Genomic DNA, 22,206 nt, shown 5'->3' with positions numbered 1-22,206 from the left:
TGTTATCATTTGCCATTTTGACCCCACCATCTGGCATGGTTCTGGGGGAATGATGGGGCCTCGATAAGTATTTTCGAAATGAAGTGATAAACTCAGGAAGAAAAGCGTGGAGGAAATCTAAGTTAGCACGGCCTGGAGGAAGAATTATATAGGGAGAGAAAATGATAAGAGAGGACTTTGGAAAGATGATGGAGAACATTGGAAGCCATGGCACAAAGCTTGGAATTGATCTGTTTTGTGATGGGGAGTCACTTGGCCAGATGCATTTTAGGAAGCTCACTCTGGTCGCAGTGGTCACAGCAGATAGCAAATTAGGACTGGAAATAGAAGCAAGGAGAGAGGCTGCACCGGACTCAAATATCCTGGCTTTTACAGAAGATTAAATGTAACCATCAGTTACTTGCTCACTAACTGTGAGCCCGGTTCATCATACTGTGTACCTAGACAGACAGCCTACACAGAACACATATGGCAGTTGTGAGTAAATGAGGCTTGATCAAATTAGCAAAAGATGGGTAAAGAAAACACAAAAGGAAATGCTTTTAAAAGCATAAAATAAAATCTCAGAAAAATGGCCTAAAATAGGTGTCAGCATAACAAATTACGAAGTTTTAGAGATTGGGTAAAAAAAAAAAAAAATGCTGGTTTCTAGATATGTTCTTTACATTAAAGGGCAAAAATAAATGGAAAATATAGGAATGGGCAAATAAAAATCAGACAAACATGAACAAAAAGGAGATGAGGTGGTGGTGTAAAATTAATATTAAATGAACAAAGTAGAATTCAGGTAAAGAAAAGATACAGTAATGAGCGGTGATAATTGGTGGAGTGAGCTCCCTAAGAAGGAGCAAGGGGATAGAACCCAGATCCATGGAGATCCATGGAGAAACAGGTCTTGAATAGAAGGAAGCCTCTTCCACAGTGACAGGAAGAGAGGGGGAAAAGATGGGTGTCATCTTAGTTCATGATCCCTTAACTGAGGAGCCAACGATAAGTACACACCCATCTGAGGGTGAAGAAGGTGGGGTGTCTGCATCCCAGAGGGAGTCCTCAGGCAGGTGGAGACTACTGGGAATGGGCAGGACATCCATTGTGTCTGTGATGAGTAGGTTGCTGGACTTGGGAGCAAGAAATAGAGGGGACAGTAGTTTGTCTGCTTTTATGTTCTCGGTGAAGTAGGAAGTGTGAGCGGTCTGCTGATGCTGGAAGAAGAAAAAGTGGGGCCTGAGGTTGAGAAAAGTAGAGCATTTTTGAAATCCAAACAGTGGAGGAAAATGATCCAAAAACAGAGCCCTGATGGGCTCTATGCATAGTTACTGTAGACCGAGAATTTACAATGCATCTGTCTCTGTCTTCTGTGATTTTCTCCAGCTCGGCTCAGCATCTTGGTTATGGGTGATGAGAGCCAGACAGTCAGATTGATCCGGGTGGGGATTTTTGCCAGGCAGCTGCAGTAAAAGAACAGGGAGACAATGGAGCTGAGAACAGGGTAAGAGAATCTTTTACATACTCAATCACATCATTCAGCCATCCTAACTTTCCTGGTCAAGGAAGGAATTGAAGACAGAGTAGACTGGAAGAAAGTGAAGAGTTTAAGGACAGAGTGTGTGAGGGAAGGTAACTGTACAAGATGAGCAAGAATGAGAAATTCTAGCAGCTACACAGAGGCTAATCACCAGATCTTTTATATATATGTTTGGAATAGGATTGAGGCACACCTCCACCCAAGTTCTCTTGTGCCCCAGTTCAGTTCCATGTCTCTTGGCACTTTCGTGGTCTTCTGTTTCCACTCCATCAACATTTTCTACCTTTCCATCTAATAGTCACTGCCTGTCATGCATACATTTTTTTAATTGAGGTTTATACTTGGGAGTCTGCAATATCCAAGTTGTGCTAAATGTATATAGTTTCTATACCAGCATAACTTTAAGAAGCCTTGACATCTTAGATCGATCAGTGACTTCTGTGTCAGTCTCCAATGGTCCCACTGAGCCATATGAAGAAGACCATGGATTCTCAATGACCTCTGTGGGGAATGGTGACGCAAAAAATTGAAAATGTTCTTATGTTTGTCTTTGGAATGAATTTTTAATTTCTGTTTGAATATGGGTTCCATAGACATGAAAACCTATTAAAGGAAAATCAAGAGTTATCTAGACTTAATAAAATATGCAGGAATGGGGTAATGATCTAGTAGCCCCTCTCTGCCTAGGCTTCTGTTAAGCTTTTAGATCTCCATATTGAATTAATCATTCTATACCGCACCAGTGGGAGAAATTCCACCTTGACCCCATCAGACTGACATGTCACACTTGCACCCTCCTCTGTCAGGATTGGTGGTCCTTGTCATCTTGTCCCAGAAAATGAGACTGCTGACGCTCTTTTTTATTTCACCCGTTTTTTCTTCCTACTAAGCTATTTTCACTACAGTCATTTACTGCCACTGGGATTTTTGCACAAGGTTAATAGTACTAATAAAATGAAGGGCAAAGCACCAAAGAGAGAACCTTGAAAGAATAGTCTGTAACCCTTTATTTGGTCAGGGCTAAAAACTCTGCAAGACATTACAGCCTTGAGTTTGGGGTGAAGGCCACTTTCAACCTTCTTTGCTGAATTGTTCTTCACTCTCTGGGCCCTGCACTTAATGTCATACTGGGATGTTGTAGAAGGATTGAGTCCATTCCAGTGATGTCCCAACTGCTGCCTGGACCAGTTTTTTACTGCAGCTGCCATCACAGTCACATGGGAGATTTTGAAAAATACCTGTGCCTGGGCTCTTCCTCAGACCAAGTAAATCAGACTCTCTGGGATGTAGCAGGGCATGAGCTCCCAAGTGGTTCTATTAATTGGGCCAGAGTTGAGAATCACTGACCTGGACAAGGAGCTCCAAACTCTGCTTCTGAAGAGTTGAGGGGGCAACCCTGGCTCACCGGCTGAGTTACTTGTTCATCACATGGCTGGGTTTAAGAGGGAAGCTTTGAAGGGCACCTGGGTGGCTCAGTCAGTTAAGTGGCCAACTTCAGCTTAGGTCATGATCTTACAGTTTGTGGGTTCAAGCCCCGCGTCAGGCTCTGTGCTGACAGCTCGGAGCCTGGAGCCTGCTTCAGACTCTGTGTCACCCTCTCTCTCTGCCCCTCCCCCGCTCATGTCCAGTCTCTCTGTCTCTCAAAAATTAATAAACTTTTTATTTTATTAAAAAATTTTTTTTAAAAATTTATTTATTATTGAGAGACAGAGAGAGACAGAGCATGAGCAGGAGAGGAGCCGAGAGACGGGGAGACACAGAACGTGATGCAGGCTCCATGCTCCGAGCTGTCAGCACAGAGCCTGACGCAGGGCTCAAACTCACAAACTGTGAGATCATGACCTGAGCCGAAGTCAGACACTTAACCGACTGAGCCACCCAGGTGCCCCAAATGAATAAACTTTTTTAAAAAAAAATTAAGATGGAAGCTTTGAGCACCTGAGAAATTTCACTTCCCAGGCAGTGTGCAAGAGGCACAGCCCTAGAGGAGGCAATTTTGGTGTCCAGTTGAAAGAAGCAAATGCCAAGTGTGGAGTTTGTTTTTCATTTAGCTTTGGCCTCCAATTAAAATTCAAAAATTCTGTGGCATTTTTGAATGTTTTAGTCTATCCACCACTCTCCATGGGTCGCTTCAGAATAATCCAAAATAAATAATAAGTTTTCCTAAGCTTTGTTAAGGTGGGTATACTGTTAGAGTTGATACATTCCAATGTTGACTTTGCCTTTCGCTGTGGTCTCTGGAAAAGTCATTTATCTTCTTATGGAACTTTTGGTGCTTTAAATAGTACCTCTTTGGAAGATAAGAAGGGAAGTAACATTTAGTGAGCATCCTTTGTATGTGTAGTACTGTACTAAACACTTGATATATGCTGTTGAAATCATTTGGAGCCAGAGTGCCTGGGCTTACAACCTGGCTGAGCTACTCCCAACAAATACACTCAAGAGCCCAGAGTGGTCCTGAGTTTCAAGTGACGTGACGTCTATAAAGTGTGTAGCACAATGGCTGGCACAACGCGAGTTCTCGAAAAAGCGTTGGCTGGCTTTATCATCGTCTCACAGAGTTCTCACAGCGATCCTGGAGTGGGTGTTATCCTTTGTTTTAGAGATGATCAAAGTCTTCAAAGTCAACCTATTTATCCATGGACACATTTTAGGATTGTTGCAAACTAAGAAATAATTTCAGGACTTGAGAGAGAGTTAACCTGCAAAAGTGAGCTCTGTTCTGGGGGGAGGAGGGACAATGATGAATAAGACAGACAGACTCCCTCTCTTTGTGGAGAGTGGGCAGAGCTCTCTGCCGACCTTCAGGACCCATGAGGCGCTGTATGTACCAGATCTTCTGGTAGCACATTCTTCACCACGATTATGTATTCTTTCCTAATAAATAGACAGCTCTAGTCCCTCATAGGGCGTAGCCCCTAAGGGTCTTGACTAATCACAAAATGCTCAAAGATGGAGAGTCACCAGGTGGATATTTTTGCTACCTCAGGAGTTTCTTCTGGGAAGACTCTCCCTTGTTTCCTGAAACCAGGGCCCCTGGTGCTAGCGTAGCAGAAGGAGTAACAAGAGGCTATCAGTGCTTTAAGAGGGCAAATACAGGTGTTATTCTATGATGAGTCCCAGATCCATGGCAACCTCCAAGACCCTTTCTGGAATGTTTCTTTTCTTTCTTTCTTTCTTTCTTTCTTTCTTTCTTTCTTTCTTTCTTTCTTTCTTTCATTTTATATAGTTTAATTTATATCCAAGTTAGTTAGCAATGATTTCAGGAGTAGATTCCATAATGCCCCTTATTTATTTAGACCATCCCTCCTCCTACAACCCCTCCAGAAACCCTCTGTTTATTCTCTGTATTTAACAGTTTTTTATGTTTTGTCCCCCTCCGTGTTTTTGTATCATTTTTGCTTCCCTTCCCTTATGTTCATCTGTTTTGTATCTTAAATTCCTCATATGAGTGAAGTCATGTATTTGTCTTTCTCTGACTAATTTTGCTTAGCATAATACCCTCCAGTTCCATCCATGTAGTTGTGAATGATGAGATTTCATTCTTTTTTTTCCTACTTCACTTATTTTATTTTGTTTTTGTTTTTTACTTTTTTAATTTTATTTTTATTTTTAAAAATTTACATCCAAATTAGTTAGCATATAGTGCAACAATGATTTCAGGAGTAGATTCCTTAATGCCCCTTACCATTTAGCTCATCCCTCCTCCCACAACCCCTCCAGTAACCCTCTGTTTGTTCTCCATATTTATGAGTCTCTTCTGTTTTGCCCCCCTCCCTGTTTTTATATTATTTTTGTTTCCCTTCCCTTATGTTCATCTGTTTTGTCTCTTAAAGTCCTCATATGAGTGAAATCTTATGATTTTTGTCTTTCTCTGACTAACATCACTTATCATAATACCCTCCAGTTCCATCCGCATAGTTGCACATGGCAAGATTTCATTCTTTTTGATTGTCAAGTAATACTCCATTGTGTGTGTGTGTGTGTGTGTGTGTGTGTGTGTGTGTGTGTGTATTTACCACATTTTCTTTATCCATTCAGCCATTGATGGACATTTGGGCTCTTTCCATACTTTGGCTATTGTTGATAGTGCTGCTATAAACACGGGGGTGCATGTGTCCCTTCGAAACAGCACACCTGTATCCCGTGGATAAATGCCTAGTAGTGCAATTGCTGGGTCGTAGGGTAGTTCTATTTTTAGTTTTTTGATGAACCTCCATACTGTTTTCCAGAGTGGCTGCATCAGCTTGCATTGCCACCAACAATGCAAAAGAGATCCTCTTTCTCCACATCCTCGCCAACATCTGTTGTTGCCTGAGTTGTTAATGTTAACCATTCTGACAGGTGTAAGGTGGTATCTCATTGTGGTTTTGATTTGTATTTCCCTGATGATGAGTGATGTTGAGCATTTTTTCATGTGTCAGTTGGCCATCTGGATGTCTTCCTTGGAGAAGTGTCTATTCATGTCTTTTGCCCATTTCTTCACTGGATTATTTGTTTTTTGGGGATGGAGTTTGATAAGTTCTTTATAGATTTTGAATACTAACCCTTTATCTGATACGTCTTTTGCAAATATCTTCTCCCATTCTGTTGGTTACCTTTTAGTTTTGCTGATTGTTTCCTTCGCTGTGCAGAAGCTTTTTATTTTGATGAGGTCCCAGTAGTTCATTTTTGCTTTTGTTTCCCTTGCCTCCAGAAACGTGTTGAGTAAGAAGTTGCCGCGGCCAAGATCAAAGAGGTTTTTGCCTGCTTTCTCCTCGAGGATTTTGATGACTTCCTATCTTACATTTAGGTCTTTCATCCATTTTGAGTTTATTTTTGTGTATGGTGTAAGAAAGTGGTCCAGGTTCATACTTATGCATGTCACTGTCTAGTTTTCCCAGCACCACTTGCTGAAGAGACTGTCTTTATTCCATTGGATATTCTTTCCTGCTTTGTCAAAGATTAGTTGGCCATACATTTGTGGGTCCATTTCTGGGTTCTCTGTTCTGTTCCATTGATCTGAGTGTCTGTTCTTATGCCAGTACCATACTGTCTTGATGATTGCAGCTTTGTAGTATAGCTTGAAGTCTGGGATTGTGATGCCTCCTGCTTTGGTTTTCTTTTTTAATATTGGTTTGGCTATTGGGGTCTTTTCTGGTTCCACACAAATTTTAGGATTATTTGTTCTAGCTCTGTGAAGAATGCTGGTGTTACTTTGATAGGGATTGCATTGAATGTGTAGATTGCTTTGGGTAGTATCGACATTTTAACAATATTTGTTCTAGATTTCATTCTTTTTGATTGCTGAGTAATACTCCATTGTATATATATACCATGTCTTCTTTATCCATTTATCTGTCAATGGACATTTGGGCTCTTTCCATACTTTGTCTATTGTTGATAGCACCGCTATAAACATTGGGGTGCATGTGCCCCTTCAAAACAGCACACCTATATCCCTTGGATAAATACCTAGTAGGGCAATTGCTGGATCATAGGGTATTTCTATTTTTAATTTTTTGAGGAACCTCCATACTGTTTTCCAGAGTGGCTGCACCAGTTTGCATGGAATGTTCTTTCATTGTACGTGCTAATGTACTAGTTGGTGGATACACAGATTACTAACTCATAAGGGCCATAGATGGAGTCATATAGACTAATTTGTTTCCAAGCAATGAATTAATGAAAAGAAGATCAGCAGGCAATAAAAAATGTATTGAACATTACTGCTATGCTGATCATTTCTTATCTGCTGTTCTTGAATTCATTCATTCATAAAACACTAAGTCCCTCCTATGTACCAGGTTTTATATAGTCTCTGGGGAGATAAGATTATGCTAAGATGTTAGTAGTTTTGAAAATGTCTCAAGAAGGCCTGTCTTCTGTTTTTGAGAATAATCCAAAATATTATTGACACAGAAATATCACTTTTGTATTCTTTGATGTCTGTGGTTACCTAAATTTATAGATATATTTTTTTAAATGTTTATTTTCGAAAGAGAGAGAGAGAGAGAGAGAGAGAGAGAGAGAGAGTGAGTGAGTGCAGGGGAGGGGTAGAGAGAGAGGGAGACAGAATCGGAAGCAGGCTCCAGGCTCTGAGCTGTCAGCACAGAGCCTGACGTGGGTCTTGAAATCGTGAACCGTGAGATCATGACCTGAGCCAGAGTCGGTCAACTTAACCAACTAAACCACGCAGGCACCCCTATAGATATATTTTCATACAGTACCTTAGGGAGTTTCCTTCCATTCCTGTAAAATTGGGACTATGTGGTTATAGTGCCATCACCTCAATGCCAAAGCCTGGCTGGGAACATCAGTGTCCAAATCAGGCTTCCAGGAGCTGTTCTGGGCTTCTCTCATATCCTAATTACTTTTTCAGTATAGCATAATATACCATTTCAAAGGAGAATGACTCTATTAGAGTTTGGATTGAATGGGATCTCCTAAAGATTACAAATATATCAACATGCTTTTGATTTATTATTGCTTCCTTTTCTTCTTTAACATGATAAATTTCCATACATAATTTCTGAAAGGGGAAGGCCTGTGTCACTTAGTTAGAAGTAATGCATTAAAAAACACTCATGTATAGTTCTATGGAAGATGCAAAAATACCCCATCCACTCAATACAGCTATGAGTTTCCCATTAGGAAAAGGATGTTACAGATTGAAAAAAAAGAACAAAGCTGAAATCATTAACAGTTGGTAGCAATCAGAGATAGATAAAATAAGCTAATTTTTATATCTAAAATCATAAATCTACAGGGAAATGAGAACTGAGTTAATTTGAGTGTAACAAGGTTGGGGACTTTTTAATCTTTAGGTTTTTGCTAAATTATTCCTTACATATTTCCTCAGTTTTAATTTCTCTGTATTTCAAAAACTTCTTAGTCGAAAAATGTGTGAATCATTTTGTATTCCTACTTTCATTAGTAATACTTAATACTATAAACTCATTTAATACTATAAAATCATTAAGCTCAGAGTCCAACAGGAAAAATTTGAAGACTATCACAAAATATTTTTCATTCCTTATTACAACGTATTACCCTTATCTTCTTTTCACTAAAAGTTTCTTTGCCTTGCCATGGAATTAACATTTATCTCCTAGCATATCCTGATAGTCCTATGAACATACCCCATAGTTTTTATGTATAGACACACCAGAGTTATTCAAAACTTTTACTGTTTGGAGAGACGAGAACTCACTGAACCTTCAAAAAAAACTATATCCCTGCACAAATATAAAAAGATTAGACATAAATTTTTCAGAGATAAAAGAAAGCATAAAGGAGGTTACAACTTTCAGACTTCTTAACAATGGTGTTTTCTAGACAGTTCTCATTTATAGTAACTTCTGTGGAAAGGCAAAAGATAAAAAATAAATTAAAAATATATTTGTATATGTGCTGCCGAAGCGAGCACAATTAAAAATATATTTGAATGGGAGCATCTTGGTGGCTCAGTCAGTTAGGCGTCCAATTCTTGGTTTCCGCTCAGGTCATGATCTCATGGTTTTGTGAGTTCGAGCCCCATGTGGGGCTCCACGCAGACAGTGTAGAGCCTGCTGGAGATTCTTTCTCTCCCTCTCTGTCTGCTCCTCCCCAACTCACACTCTCTCTGTCTCTCTCAAAAGTAAATATAAATTAATAAATAAATAAATAAAAATAAAAAATTTAAAAAATATATAAATATACATATATAAGCATATATATATATATATATATATACATATATAAGTACATATATATACACATATATACACACACACACATATATATATATACCCACATATATATTTGAATGTATACTATGTTCCAGGCCCTGTGAATTCACAGAAAAAAAAAAATTTAAAAAAAGGACTTTGAATCTTAATAGCAGATCCCATTTTTAAAGAAGATATTGGGAATATTTTAATTTGTTAAAAAACAAAAACCAGCAATTGCCATTTAACCCTGGTGTCCCATAGTAGTTATCTGATTTTATTCTAATACTGTGTTATTTCACCTAGATTCACTATTCTGTACATTTCTTATAGGAGTTCTTCCAAAGAACCAAAATGAATAAAGCATCTGAATGATGCTTGGTGGTTATAAGCACCCTGGAAACTTCACTGTAAGAAATAATTTTCAGCATGTAATTATCAGTACATGAAAATATAAAGAATTTTAACCGAGAAACTTAATACAAAATACTAACAAAATATGAACACAGCCTCTTTTTCATGTTCAGGAAGTAGGAAGAGCTATAATTTGGTGAAACCCTTGTTTATGAATGGATTTCCCAGGGAAGTAATAATGATTTTTAAAAAATGCTTCTGGTTATAAAAGTTTTAATATTCATTTCCGTAGTGTGGGCACAAAATTAAAACACACGGAGAAAAAAAATCATCTGAGAATCTTTTTGCCTTCATTTTAACTTTTCATAATAGGCTCAAGGTGCAGGAGTCCTAGCTCCATAAGGAAATTAAAGGGGCTTAAGCCATGGATTTAAATTACCATGTATTACTAATTCTAACCCCTAAATGTGGGGGAGGGATTATTGTTTTCGGGTGGAAGACTGAGAGCAGTGAAATGTCATTCACAAGAGCCCCAGTTGAGTAGTGTCAACCCCACAATTCTGCTTTATAATGCAAAACTGTCTCTTCTAATCTCCATACCCGCCCCCCCCTCCCCCGCCATCCAATACTTCCATCACTACTTCCTTGTCTTTAAATTTACTGAGCAGATTCATGGGAAAACAAAACAAAATGGTTGCAGGCAGATTTGCCCTGAAACAAATCTTAAAACAAAATGGAGCTGGCGGTATCCCTGCACAATGAAGTACATAAGACTTTAAATCAAAGAAAGAAGGAAAATATCAAATATCTGTACGTTCTCAATAAGGATCATGAAGAAGCTTACGTCAGTCCCAGCCATTTAACCCTCAAAACATCAAGCCTATGCGCAGGCATTAGACAAGGTCCAGGGTCCAACTCCCCACAGGTTTTCTGGGAGGCCAGACACCCCCACCCCAACCTTGCATAATCTAAGACTGACTCCCCTTTGCCACTGCCTTGCCCACTGGTATCCCATGCCCCAGAATTCCTTCAATGACAGGCACATGTCATTATTGCTCAGCCCTTAGCCTTGGCTCTGGGGTTCTTAAGGGTTTGAGAGCTTAAAGCCCAGGATGGTTCTGTGCATGAGGTCTTATGGGAAGTCAAGCTAAACGTGTCCTGAGGTTGAGTTGAGAGAATCTGCGAGCATGGAGGTGGCTCAGAAGATTGGGGGCAAGTGTATGCCATTCTTACACCACAGATGAGGCAATCTGGGGGCAGAAACTGGTTTAAAGCTCATCAGAAGGAAGGTTCAGTGGAGGAGGCATTTGGCAGAGGGAAAACATAGGAAGTTTCATGAAAGAAGGTGTTGTTACAAGCATTTCCAGCAGCCACTATGCATACCACTTATCTGGAGCAGAGTAGTGGGGTTGTAGGGGAGGCATCATTACCAGAAAGCAGCCCGGGGCTGGGAGAGACCATGGCCTTGGAGGCCCCACCACTAACCAACCGTGGAAAGACACTTCTCTATCATTTCACCTCCTCATCTATAAAATAAGTGCAACTCTTCAGATCTTCCAGAGTTGCCTGTAGATGGGAATACTACTCCCCATTTACGATATGGAACCTGTCTGAAAGCCCACTTTTATTCCGCATGGTCTTTACCCCTTCCTTACCTAGTTTCATTGCTATTTCAAGTTCTTTTATTGAAGTGCAGGTGTGAAAGCAGCCCCCTCAACCTCCCCCTTCCCCAGAGCTGGAGTGGTATTACTGGTTCTTGCAAGAAGAAGTAATCAAAGTAAAAAAGAAAAGGCTACGTTGTTATCGTAGTTGTTAACTCAGGCCAGATGCTCATTAGCAATACACTAGAAGCCAAAAATGAAAAACCAGGCTGCAGCTTGGATCCAAAAATAAGGGCCAGGCTCTGTGGAAAACATCAACAGATGCAAACCAGAACAGGGAAGAACGTTTTGTCTGCACCATTTGAAAAAGATAGAACCTTCAGCTGTGTCCCAGGCCCCCAGACATAGATCCGTGTCTAGTTTATCTGTAGGGGCCACACAGGTATAAAGAAAAGGAGGAGATACTCATATCTCAGTATGAGAAGCATCTAGAACTGTGATCCTCAACCCTGGCTGCAACTGGAGTCACCAGAGGATCTTTTAAAAATTCTGATGCCAAGGTCCTGTTCCCAGAGATTCTGATTTAACTGGTCTGGTGAGGGACCATAAAAAAGTCACCCTTTAAAGCTATACAAGCTCTACAGATGTGCAGCCAGAGCCGAAGACCACGACCCCTCATCCACGGTAGCGAATGGGGGAAACGACCAACATGCTGCACGCAGTCTTGGGTTGGAGACCCTTTCTCACTAGGGCTGGAATGCACATGCTTCCAAAATGTTTACTTACTGACTCAACAGATGATTATTAAGTACCTACTGTGTGCAGCCTCCACTTCAATGGCTAGGGTTAAAAATTTTAAATTAAACTCAGTCCTTGCCCTCAGGACAGTTGTTGGGGAAGTTGCATGAGAAAATAAAGTATGTAACTGCAAAACAATGTGGTCGGTACAGTAAGAGCGGTTTGTTCAGAGTGGTAGGGGGAGAGTGAATGGGGTGACTCCCCTCAAAGTCCAGCCGCAGAATCATGAAATTAGAGACGAAGGAAGTTTGAGGTCCCCAATTTTGTACAAGGAAACGAGAAATCAAGAGGTTGGGACATTCTCAGGAACACAGAATTAATGGAGCAAGATCTAAAATACTCATTCTGACTCACCGGAGGAAGTGTTAGGGAACTGCGTCTTGCAGCACTGAATTCTGAGGCTGAAGAATAAGCAGGATTTGGGCACAAGGACATGGGAGAGGGTTCCGTTCTCCAGAGACTCAGCCTGAAGCTCAGACAGGAAAGGGCCTGCAGGGTCATTCCCCGGACCTGATCTCAGGCGGTGGCCAACAGCTGAGTGCCCCCTCCTCCAAGTCAGCACTGGTCCTGGGCTCACATGATTTCTTGCTTTCCAGTGCAGGTTAGGGGGGATGCTCCTCCCTCCAGCTCCACATTTCTCTGGGAATCATTCTATTCAAATGAGATAGTAAACACATTAATTTTGCCCAGTGAGTTGTCTAAGTTCAATGAGATCTGGGTTTTGAACTTCTAACTTTAAACTTTTCAGCGATATAACAGATGAATAACTCCACACACCTTTGTGGATTAAACACCCTTTGACCATTTGGTCAGCCTTGACTACCTAGAGTTGGTATGTGCTCTACTTGCAAAACAAGAATTGTTAAATCCATAATGAAATGTGTTGAATTGGTTCTCCATTCTCCCCTTCCTCTGACCTGGGTGTTGTCTTTAAAGTCTCGTCTTCTCTCTGGGGCACCTGGGTGGCTCAGTCAGTTAAGCACCTGACTTCAGCTCAGGTCATGATCCCACAGTTGATGAGTTTGAGCCCCGAGTCAGGCTGTGTGCTCACAGCTCAGAGCCTGGAGCCTGCTTTGGCTTTTGTGTCTGCCTTTCTCTGCCCCTTCCCCAGCTCACACTCTGCCTCTCTCTTTCTCTCAAATAAATCAACATTAAAAAAATTTTTTTAAAAAAATAAAGTCTCACCTTCTCTCATATCCTACATCCTTTTGATCAGCCAATCCTATTGGCTATCCTTCAAAGTCTATCCAAAATTCAAGTACATCTCCCATCCTTGCTACTACTACCTCAGACCCACCACCATTGTCCTGTCTCACCTGGATTTTCACAACAGCCTTCCAGCTGTGCTTGTGTTTCAGACTTAGCCTCAGAGGTGTGATCTCCCTACCACAGATGCTCCACTTTGAGAAGGGTCAGACTGTGTCACTTCTCTGTTGGTATTGGCCTGTCCAGGGTCCTTCCTAAGACTGACATGACCCCACGTGATCTGTTCTCTCTGACTTCTCGGACCTTACTTTTTCTTCTCTGACCATACTGGCCTCCTCACTGACCTCGAAAAGGCCCCTTCCCCGTTATTCACCCTGAGACTGGAACGCTGCCTTCAGATGGTTGCACAGTGAGCTCATCCACTTTCTTTGCATCTTTTCTCCAAAATCACTTTCTTTGCGAACTTTATCAGACTACCCTATCTAAAATCTCAAGGCTCACCCCCTGACATTTCATATACCGCATCGCTGCCTTATAAAAATGACTCTCTTTAACGGTCGTCAGTAAACACTATGTATTTTATGTTTTATTGCCTTATAAAATTAACATTCATAAATAAGTACTGCATATTTATTTTTTCTTATTATTTTGTCTTTCCTCATAAATCTACTCCAGAAGTAATTTTTAGTTTTGTTCACTGTTGCATACCGATCATTTAGGTATAATGCCTCGCACATGGTATACTCAATAAATACTAGCTGAATGAGAGAGAACAGAAAAATTACCTGTGACATAATAAATATTACAATTGCATTTATAGATTCCTTTCCTGATAGTTATAAAAAAAAATCCAGGCCATAAGCAGGTCAAACTGCAATATAGAAAAGGAGGTCACCAAATCTATAACCTTAAAGTGACTCAAACGCAAATTGAGGGACATTCTACAAGTACTTGATTGGGACTCTTGAGAAACATCAAGGTCGTGAAAGACAAGGGAAGACTCAAGAGCTGTCACAGATCAGAGGAGACCAAGGAGACGTGATGCCTAAATGCAATGCTGGATCCTGTGTAGGACGCTGGAACAGAAGTAGACACTGAACTTCAGAAAGGGTCTACAATTTAACTGTACCAACGTTAATATCCTGCTTGCAATGAGGGCACTAGGATGATGTATATTTTAAAGGGAGGTAGCCTACTTGAAAACATTATTACATTCTAAATGTCGAAATATCTCTTTCTACTCAAGCAAGGAGGTTATTTAAATGATAAACATGTTTCCTGAATGAATAACAAGAAGCAATTACCCTGTAAACCACCAGCAAAGCAACCAAGTAACCAAGATAGTGTGTGTGTGTGTGTGTGTGTGTGTGTGTGTGTGTGTGTGTTTATGTGTGTGCGTGGATACATTTGCAAAGGAAGTTTTCTTTTCTTTTTTTTACAGTTCAGTAATTTTTCTATGCCATCGTAGCTGTATGCTCCGGATACAAACAGATTTTCAAAGCATATGTTCCTTGATGTATCAAGGAGTTTCATCAGAAGACATAATAACAGTTCAAAGTTCTCTTTATACTCTGCTTGTAAAAGGTTAGAAATAACAAGTGTCAGTTTAGTAAAATTATCTTCTAAGTAACATCCCACTAATTTAAGATTTCACAGTGAAGTAATCATACACCATTCTAGGTCTCGAGAAGGCATGTTCTCATTAGAAGCAGAAAAATGATTAAGAAACTTGTCACAGAGGGTTTCTGAGAATGACATTAACTAATAAACCACCTTATATTTTCTGGAGAGGAGCAGTAAAGAATAAAATCATACAAGCAGCATTCTCCTGTCTGAAGGATGCTGCTTGATAGCTCCCCATCCGAAAGGAATTCACCCTATTTATAAGTGGTAGGTCTTCATTGGGGGTGGCTGGTGAACTCTGCCTGCACTGGGTCACCCCCTTCTCACTGGAGGTCCTGCAGCCAGGGAGAAGGGCCTTCCCTTGCCCTTCTTCAGGAGGGGGCCTGGCTAGCTGGGCTCCTGGGGTCAGGGAGAAATATATCAATCACCCAAGGACTAGAAGAGCTGTTGACAAGCATTACTCATGTTTCTATAAGTCAAAACAAACATGTTTGTTTGGTGGGAAACTATCCCAGTATTTTTGTAGATTACAGGCAAAGAAGCAATTACATCCAATTTCACCAAAACTTACTGAGCATCCTCTAAGGACTGACTCACTTCTGTTCTAGGGCTGTGGACATAAGATGAATGGAATAAAATCCTAACCCTCAGATAGCTTACTTCCTTGTAAAAGATGTAGAAGTTTGTCAGCAAATAACTATAAGATAAATGGGTAGGAAATGTCTGAAGGACCAGAGAGGTAGCATACCTGAACTAAGTAAGCTGAATATAAGAATAACCAAGTCCCCGAAATAGAACCAAACTCTGTTTTTGCTAAGTTATAGTGTAGGCCTGTAACTGAGTGTAAATATATATGTGATACCCATATTCTACTTATATTAAGATGTTTTAACTAACTGAAAAAGAAAAACATTTATTGCTATTTTTTTTTCATAATTCATTACTGCTTTGATTTGAAATCGGAAGCGTGACACCTACTTCTTCTGAACCAAAATGTCAATCAGACCCTATACCTTTTCACCACGATATATAGAATGTAGCCTTAAATACTTAAACTGGGAGTGGTAGGTAGTTGTTTTCAGATTTATTTTGGAATAAAGCTTCTTCTAAACATAGGCTCTCCCAACATGGATCACATCTTTGTAAATGATGGTTACCAGTAAGGTGATCCCCAAGATGTGTGTGCAATCCCAGTTTTCAACATTACCATATTCAGTCTTCAGTACCATTTTGTACTATTGCTCGAGAATTTTAAATGACAGCCCTTCATTTGTACTATCAAAAATTAACCAAGGAAGGTAAGCTGAATAATGGTGGTTTCTTTTCATAAAGTTTGTAAGCCAGTATTCAATGGCCCAGTTGTGGAAAATGAATTTCAAGCTATTATTTTCATTTCTGGAAACTGATTTCAACATGGGCAAGTGGACCACATTATTCCTAAACAAATGAATTTCCCAAAGACTCTTACGTGGTCGGGACTGAGAGAAACAAACAAGACCTTTGTACAAATAACTTGCAAATAGCCCTGTAGAGAAATATTCAAAAGGTGTAAATGGGTTGTAATATCAGTAAGAAGCTTGCAACTTTGGGCCAGTCTTTGCTGCTGAGTGGAGCTAGGACTATTCCCTCTGATGACATGAACAGTTAAAAGAAATCTCTTTCAGTTTCACAGCACAAGTAAGCCAGCAAATTTATCAACCCAACACTGACCTGATTTTGCTCAAAGATACAGAAGACTAGCTAATCCGTGGTACTAATTACTTGTCCCATTTCAGCTTTGTAGCCCAAAGCAATTCCTAATGAGTGCTGAAATTAATGGACTTATGTATAGTGCCCTTACAAAATAGTGCCACCTCCAATCTGTGGCTTGAGAGATCCAACATCAGCCCTCCCCTCTGCGGGAGCCTCGTCTTACGGTAACACTCATAGCTGGGAATAGTGTGTTCTACCTCCATTGGTCTGAGACCTTTCTCAGTACCACAGAAGCCATTTCCCGATGTTTTGCCTTTCAGGGACTCCTTGTCTAAAAGTTCTCTGATCCCTCCAAAATTCTCCCCGCATCACAAGTAAATACAGCTAAAGGTCTGCTCTTACTTACATCCACGTTCTCATTTGCTACAGTAGAAAGTACCACCAGTGACTGAACTTACCCTGAAAGTTCTCAACCCTATTTTGAACATGCTGAGCTACAATGTTTCTGGTTACACTAACGTTTGCAAACGCTTGTTTATGCTCTGGACACATAATTTCTGCTGCATTCAAAAGAAACTCTTACAAAAGCATTTGTCTGTAAAAAGGTTTTGATGCCCAGGCGATTTTTTTCTTTAATAGAGAATTACATTTCACAGGAGATCGCTTATTTTCTTCTTGTTGGAAAACACACGCCACTGTTTCTTCAATCCATTAAGTTTTTCAGCGCCCATCTTTTCTGTGCACCCGTCATGGCTGGTTTTATTATGGTGCCTTAAGTTGTAATTTTTCTGGGCGTACATTCTCTGTTTGGATATTCTTCACATCCAACCCCTCCAACCCCCACAAAAAGTACGCTCCTATCTTTCTTTTTTTATACTCAACTCTCTTTTTTAGGAGATGCACAAGCTCATCTTTTTCTTAATTTTACAGTAAGAAAAATAGCAGTAAATGTGTAGTAGTAAATAACTGCTATTTGATTCCAATGTTGGATGCAAAGGAAGGTGTGTGGGTGCTCGCTACCTAGGGAGGGCATAACCCTTACACAGAGGGCACTGTTCAGGGCATGTCTGCCTTGTGGGGACACTAGTCTCCTGTGGTTCAGAGAAGCTGGAAATCAGACATTTTAAAGGAAAACTTCCTAATTATTTAAATAATGGTACCTTATTCAAAATGTATTAAAATACCAAGCAGGTCAACGTCGTTCTAGCCAGACACAACAAGTCTGCAAGCATTTGGAACCTCTGGGGATGGAGGGTAGGACAGGAAAATAATTCATAGTCCCTGAGAACAAAGAAGAGAAAAGGTCCGATGATATCGGCGTGTTTCTGTGGAGTGTGGAATCCAAATGCCGTAATTAATTAGGAAGTATTCTCATGAGGATACCCTTCTTGAAGCCGGGCCTGTCTGGGGAGTCCTGCATATTTCACTTAATAGACTGACTGATGTTGGATTCCTTATCTGGAAGTAGGGATGATAAAACTGTCTTGGAAGCTTATGAAATGATCAGAGATCAAAGTATACACGTTTCTCAGATTCCTGTGACCATTTGTGAGGTGTGGGCATGGGGGCTCTGGCTGTTAGGAAATGCAGAACCAAAGATTTCAGACACATGTCTTTGTATGCCCCACACATACCACTTGTGCCCTGGCTCTCGCTCTTGCCCCCCTGCCTGTCTGCATCACGTCTCCTCACTCTGTGGAATGGCCTGCCACAGCTTGTCAGCACACACTGATGCTTCTGCCCTCTGGCTTTCCCCTGGAATGCCTGTTCCTTCCTTCATCATTCAGTAACCTCCCGTGCAGCTCAACCAAAATGTTACCCCTTCCAAGAAGTCTTTCTTGACTGCCACCTCCCACCAGTCTAGTAGAGCACTCTCTCCCTTCCTGCCTTGTGTTCGCCTCGATTTAGCCTTGTGCTATTGTCAACTGTGAGCTCCTGAGAGGGAGGAACTAGGTCCATCATCTCACTGTCCCCGGCATTTGGGTGCAACGCCTTTGCCAGGCATGCAATTCGGGCTAAAGACAAAAAATGGATCAAAGAGGGAATGAATGGTTGCGGTGACTGTAGACTGGTGTGGGGAGAGCCCACTAAGTCTGTTTCCTTCTTGCTTTTAATCTTTATTTATTTTTGAGAGAGAGAGAGAACGTGTGCAAGCAGGGAATGAACAGAGAGAGGGAGACGCAGAATCCCAAGCAGGCGTCAGGCTCCGAGCTGTCAGCACAGAGCCCGACGTGGGGCTCGAACTCACAGACTGCGAGATCATGACCTGAGCCGAAGTCAGAGCTTAACCAACTGAGCCACCCAGGTGCCCCCCTCTTGCTTTTAAATGCAGATCTTTGGCTGCTGATTGTGCCTCTCTCGCCCTGCCTTCCCAGTCCTCACTCCAGCTCTTGACTCCATCCCCAAACCAATGGAGATTTCCACCCTGGAGTAACAGGCTCAAACAGAGAAGGTGCTTAAGTGTCACCTTTTGGGGCTTGAAAGCATGGAGAGGAAGGACATCCTAGAGGATTCCTTTGGAAAAGTAATAGGGAACACAAAACAGAGTCCCTTGTTGGGGTTAAAGAAGGGAAGAACCATAATGCAAGGTCTCACCTTCATGTCAGAAATGGTGGCCTCATGTACCTTTTCCCTTGTGCCTTCTCAACTGGTGGCTTCCGCGACAATGCATGTGTAGCCAAAATGGGTTTGGTTGCCCTGCACTCTTGCACACTAGCCTTCATGGTCCCGTAGCAGAAGAAAAAGAGTTTTGTAGGACAGGGCTGCCATAGCATAGATGGGGCCTTTGAGTGAAGAAAGACAGCCCGTCCTCCAGAGGGATGCAGACCCCTGCTGGAGTATTTCCTGAGGGGAGGAGGGCGGCTGGACTTCATCTGGATACCCCGTGTGCCCCTTATCCAGATACCTTTGTGAACAACCAACTGAAGTAGCCCTGTTGCAAGAAAAATTATATATAATGTTATATAATATTAGAAAAATGTTCCGTACCTTGGATGGCTCAGTCAGTTACACATCTGACTCTTGGTTTTGGCTCAGGTCATGATCTCACGGTCCATGGGTTTGAGCCCCACAACGGGCTCTGTGCTGACGATGTGGAGCCTGCTTGGGATTCTCTCGCTCCTTCTCTCTCTCTCTGCCACTCCCCCAGTCGTTCTCTCTGTCTCTCTTAAAATAAATAAATAAATAAATAAATAAATAAATAAATAAATAATTTTTAAAGAGAAAAACGATCATAAATAATGTGCAAATATTTATTTTCTAGGAACATGGGTGACATTTGGAGGTCAAATTTCAGATGAGGTAAGTTACTTTTGGTTTCCATATTGCTGATCAAAGAAAATGTAAAGCTGTACAGTGGGAGTATTCTTCATGGGGTCCTGGCATTTTATAAGGATAATGTTTCAATCACGGGAAGTGGTTAAGACTGAATCAAAGATTATTTTCAGTTTTATCTCCTGGTATTTTTCACGTTTAGACTATTAATAGCCCTTGAGGCTGTCAATCTATTATATGTGCAGGTTCAATTGTTAGAGAACAAACCAATTTGGAATTAATATTTAGTAGCTTTATGGAAAGATTTCATTGCTGGTGTGTGTGTGTCCGTGTGTGTGTGTGTGTGTTTTAGTTCCACCTACCATGACCAACTGGTTCTAGTTTGTAGGAACTTTGCCTTATTAGCATGGGATCTCTCAGTCCTGGACAAAAAAAAGACAGTTGGTCACCCTGGCTTGGACAAGTTAATCCAACCTCTCTGAGCCTCAGTCCCTCTGATGTAAAGTGGAATGATAAAGTTTACATTGGAGGTTTGTTGAAAGGAGTAACCATGTTCTACATATGAGATGTTTATATAGCCCTTTGACTCGTAGGTAGCAGACACCCAATAATGGCAGCTGTAATAGTTTATTTACTGTAAAATTCCTTTAAATCTTGGTTTGTACGTTCAAAACAGTGCTTACCAAAGTGATATTCTTATCACTGTGTTTAAGGAATGTCTTTTTGGCACAAGTGAGTCATGCAGGCCTTGAACAGCAATAACCCCCCAAGGACACTGTCCTCAAGTCCCTCTGATCCTTTTTTGCCTGCCTGCGCACCACTGAGGAGTCTGGGATAGCATGTCTGAGTGGATACACTCAGTGGGATCCAGCCCACTCTGCCACCAGATTTACTAGCATTTACTAACAGTTGCCACATCCATAAAATGCAGGGGAGAGCCCTTACTCAGCAGGATTGTGATTAAGATTAATGAGACGATACCTGTGAAGTGTTCAGCCCAGTGCCTGGCCCTGAACCGAACCAGCTCTTTATAAAGGTAGTTCTTACTATCACTCCTAAGGAGAAGCTCGGGGGAACAGAGGGTCTTTTCTACAGCTCCCAAGGTCACCAGTGTTTTTTTAACAGATTCGGGGCAGGGAGGGGCAGAGTCTTATCTGCACATTCTCCTCTGTCTGAATGCATGTCCCCAGTATTGGGCCTAGGTCGCCACAGAGAGGTTGTCACGGGGAGGATGCTTTGGAAGGCAGACTGCACTGGAGATTAGCATACAGAACAGTTATTAGAAAGTTGGGCCATGATGCAGTCTCAACAATGACCACACCTGACCCCATGGGGAGCCCCAACGCTGAGATGGCCCTGCAAAGTTGTCCCAGGTTGGGGCAAGAGGACTGAGCATTTGTATCCTTTGTTTGACCAGTCATCGGAGAGAGGCCGCCCGGGGAAGCAGGTCTCACCTTGGGCTAGGCAACCGTGCTTAGCCAAGTGCAATTTCCAGAGAGAACCGACAGCTGCAGGCCATCTGATGGCAACACTCCTAGCAGTGAGGGGGAGAAGTCCTTCTGTTCTGAAGGAGGATCTGGGTGGCCATCACAGGGTTCATTACGGGGCCCTCTGACTGGCGTCAGGTAGGGTGTGTGGAGCACAGAGGCAAGTCCACAAATATCAACACAGTGGCCACAGGCTCAAGTCACATAGAAAGTAGGTGACAGGGAGGGGGATCTCAAATTAATAGTCCACCGTATCCAGCACGTGCAGCACCTTCTCCTTCCTGTTAAAGTACTGAGAGGAGACACAGACAAAAATATCTTCGCTTTAGGAGCAGAGGGGCCAACCGTTAAGGGCACCATTTCCCCTTTCACGTTTGCCCTCCCCTTTACAGCATCTGCTCTCTGCTACCACGAGCCCAGCTTGCCCAGGTCTGAGTGTGCTAGTCTGGGCTCTGAAATACATCATTTCAAAATTACCGTTCTAAAAACTGCACAATAATACTATCATGAATGGCTGCACAGGCCCTCGCCTCAGATGCAGACCAGACAAATGGCTACTGTCCTTCCAAAGAAGAGCTGTGACTTTCCTCAGGTCCCTGCAGAGAGAATGCCAGCAAGGAGAAGACAGGAAGGTACAGGGAGACCACAGTCCCACCAGCAGCTGACTTGCCTGAGCTCAGCCATTTCCATGTGGGAAAAATGCAAACCAATAGCCATAAATACACCTTCCCGATTTTTCTGCCTTCTCTCTGCTTCACGTGAGCTCGGCACAAAGCAGGTACAAATTTTGAATCCCAGAATGACCACGTTGTGATGTGCTGAGTGACACAACCATGAGTCCTGCCTCAGGAGGTGATGACATCCCTATTGCTGGGAGAATCCACCTGTGTGTTAAATAGCCACTGGACAGGGATATTATCAAAAGGACCCACACACCACAATACATAATTCCGTGAGGT

At 41.7% G+C, this 22,206-nt stretch overlaps 1 protein-coding gene and 1 long non-coding RNA gene across 3 annotated transcripts in view; one reads left to right on the top strand and one right to left on the bottom strand.

Annotated features, from left to right (window-relative positions):
* KCNAB1 (potassium voltage-gated channel subfamily A regulatory beta subunit 1) overlaps positions 1–22,206 on the top strand; it is a 383,165-nt gene that overhangs the window by 277,717 nt on the left and 83,242 nt on the right. For both annotated transcript variants that reach the window (XM_060639044.3, XM_060639045.3), the window contains exon 3: positions 19,750–19,787. In XM_060639044.3, coding sequence (XP_060495027.1) covers positions 19,750–19,787 — 38 coding nt within the window. The remainder of the gene's footprint in view (positions 1–19,749; positions 19,788–22,206) is intronic.
* Positions 597–19,635, bottom strand: LOC144617372 (uncharacterized). Its single transcript, XR_013557773.1, has 3 exons — positions 19,476–19,635; positions 12,321–12,617; positions 597–1,448 (listed from the first exon to the last, which is right to left on the bottom strand). It is a non-coding gene; the product is annotated as an uncharacterized LOC144617372 (long non-coding RNA).

This window comes from Panthera onca, chromosome C2, assembly GCF_046562875.1.
Source record: "Panthera onca isolate mPanOnc1 chromosome C2, mPanOnc1 haplotype 2, whole genome shotgun sequence".
In the NCBI taxonomy this organism is placed as follows: domain Eukaryota; kingdom Metazoa; phylum Chordata; class Mammalia; order Carnivora; family Felidae; genus Panthera; species Panthera onca.
The sequence above is the reverse complement of the archived record's forward strand: the minus strand, read 5'-3'. Positions and strand labels throughout refer to the sequence as shown.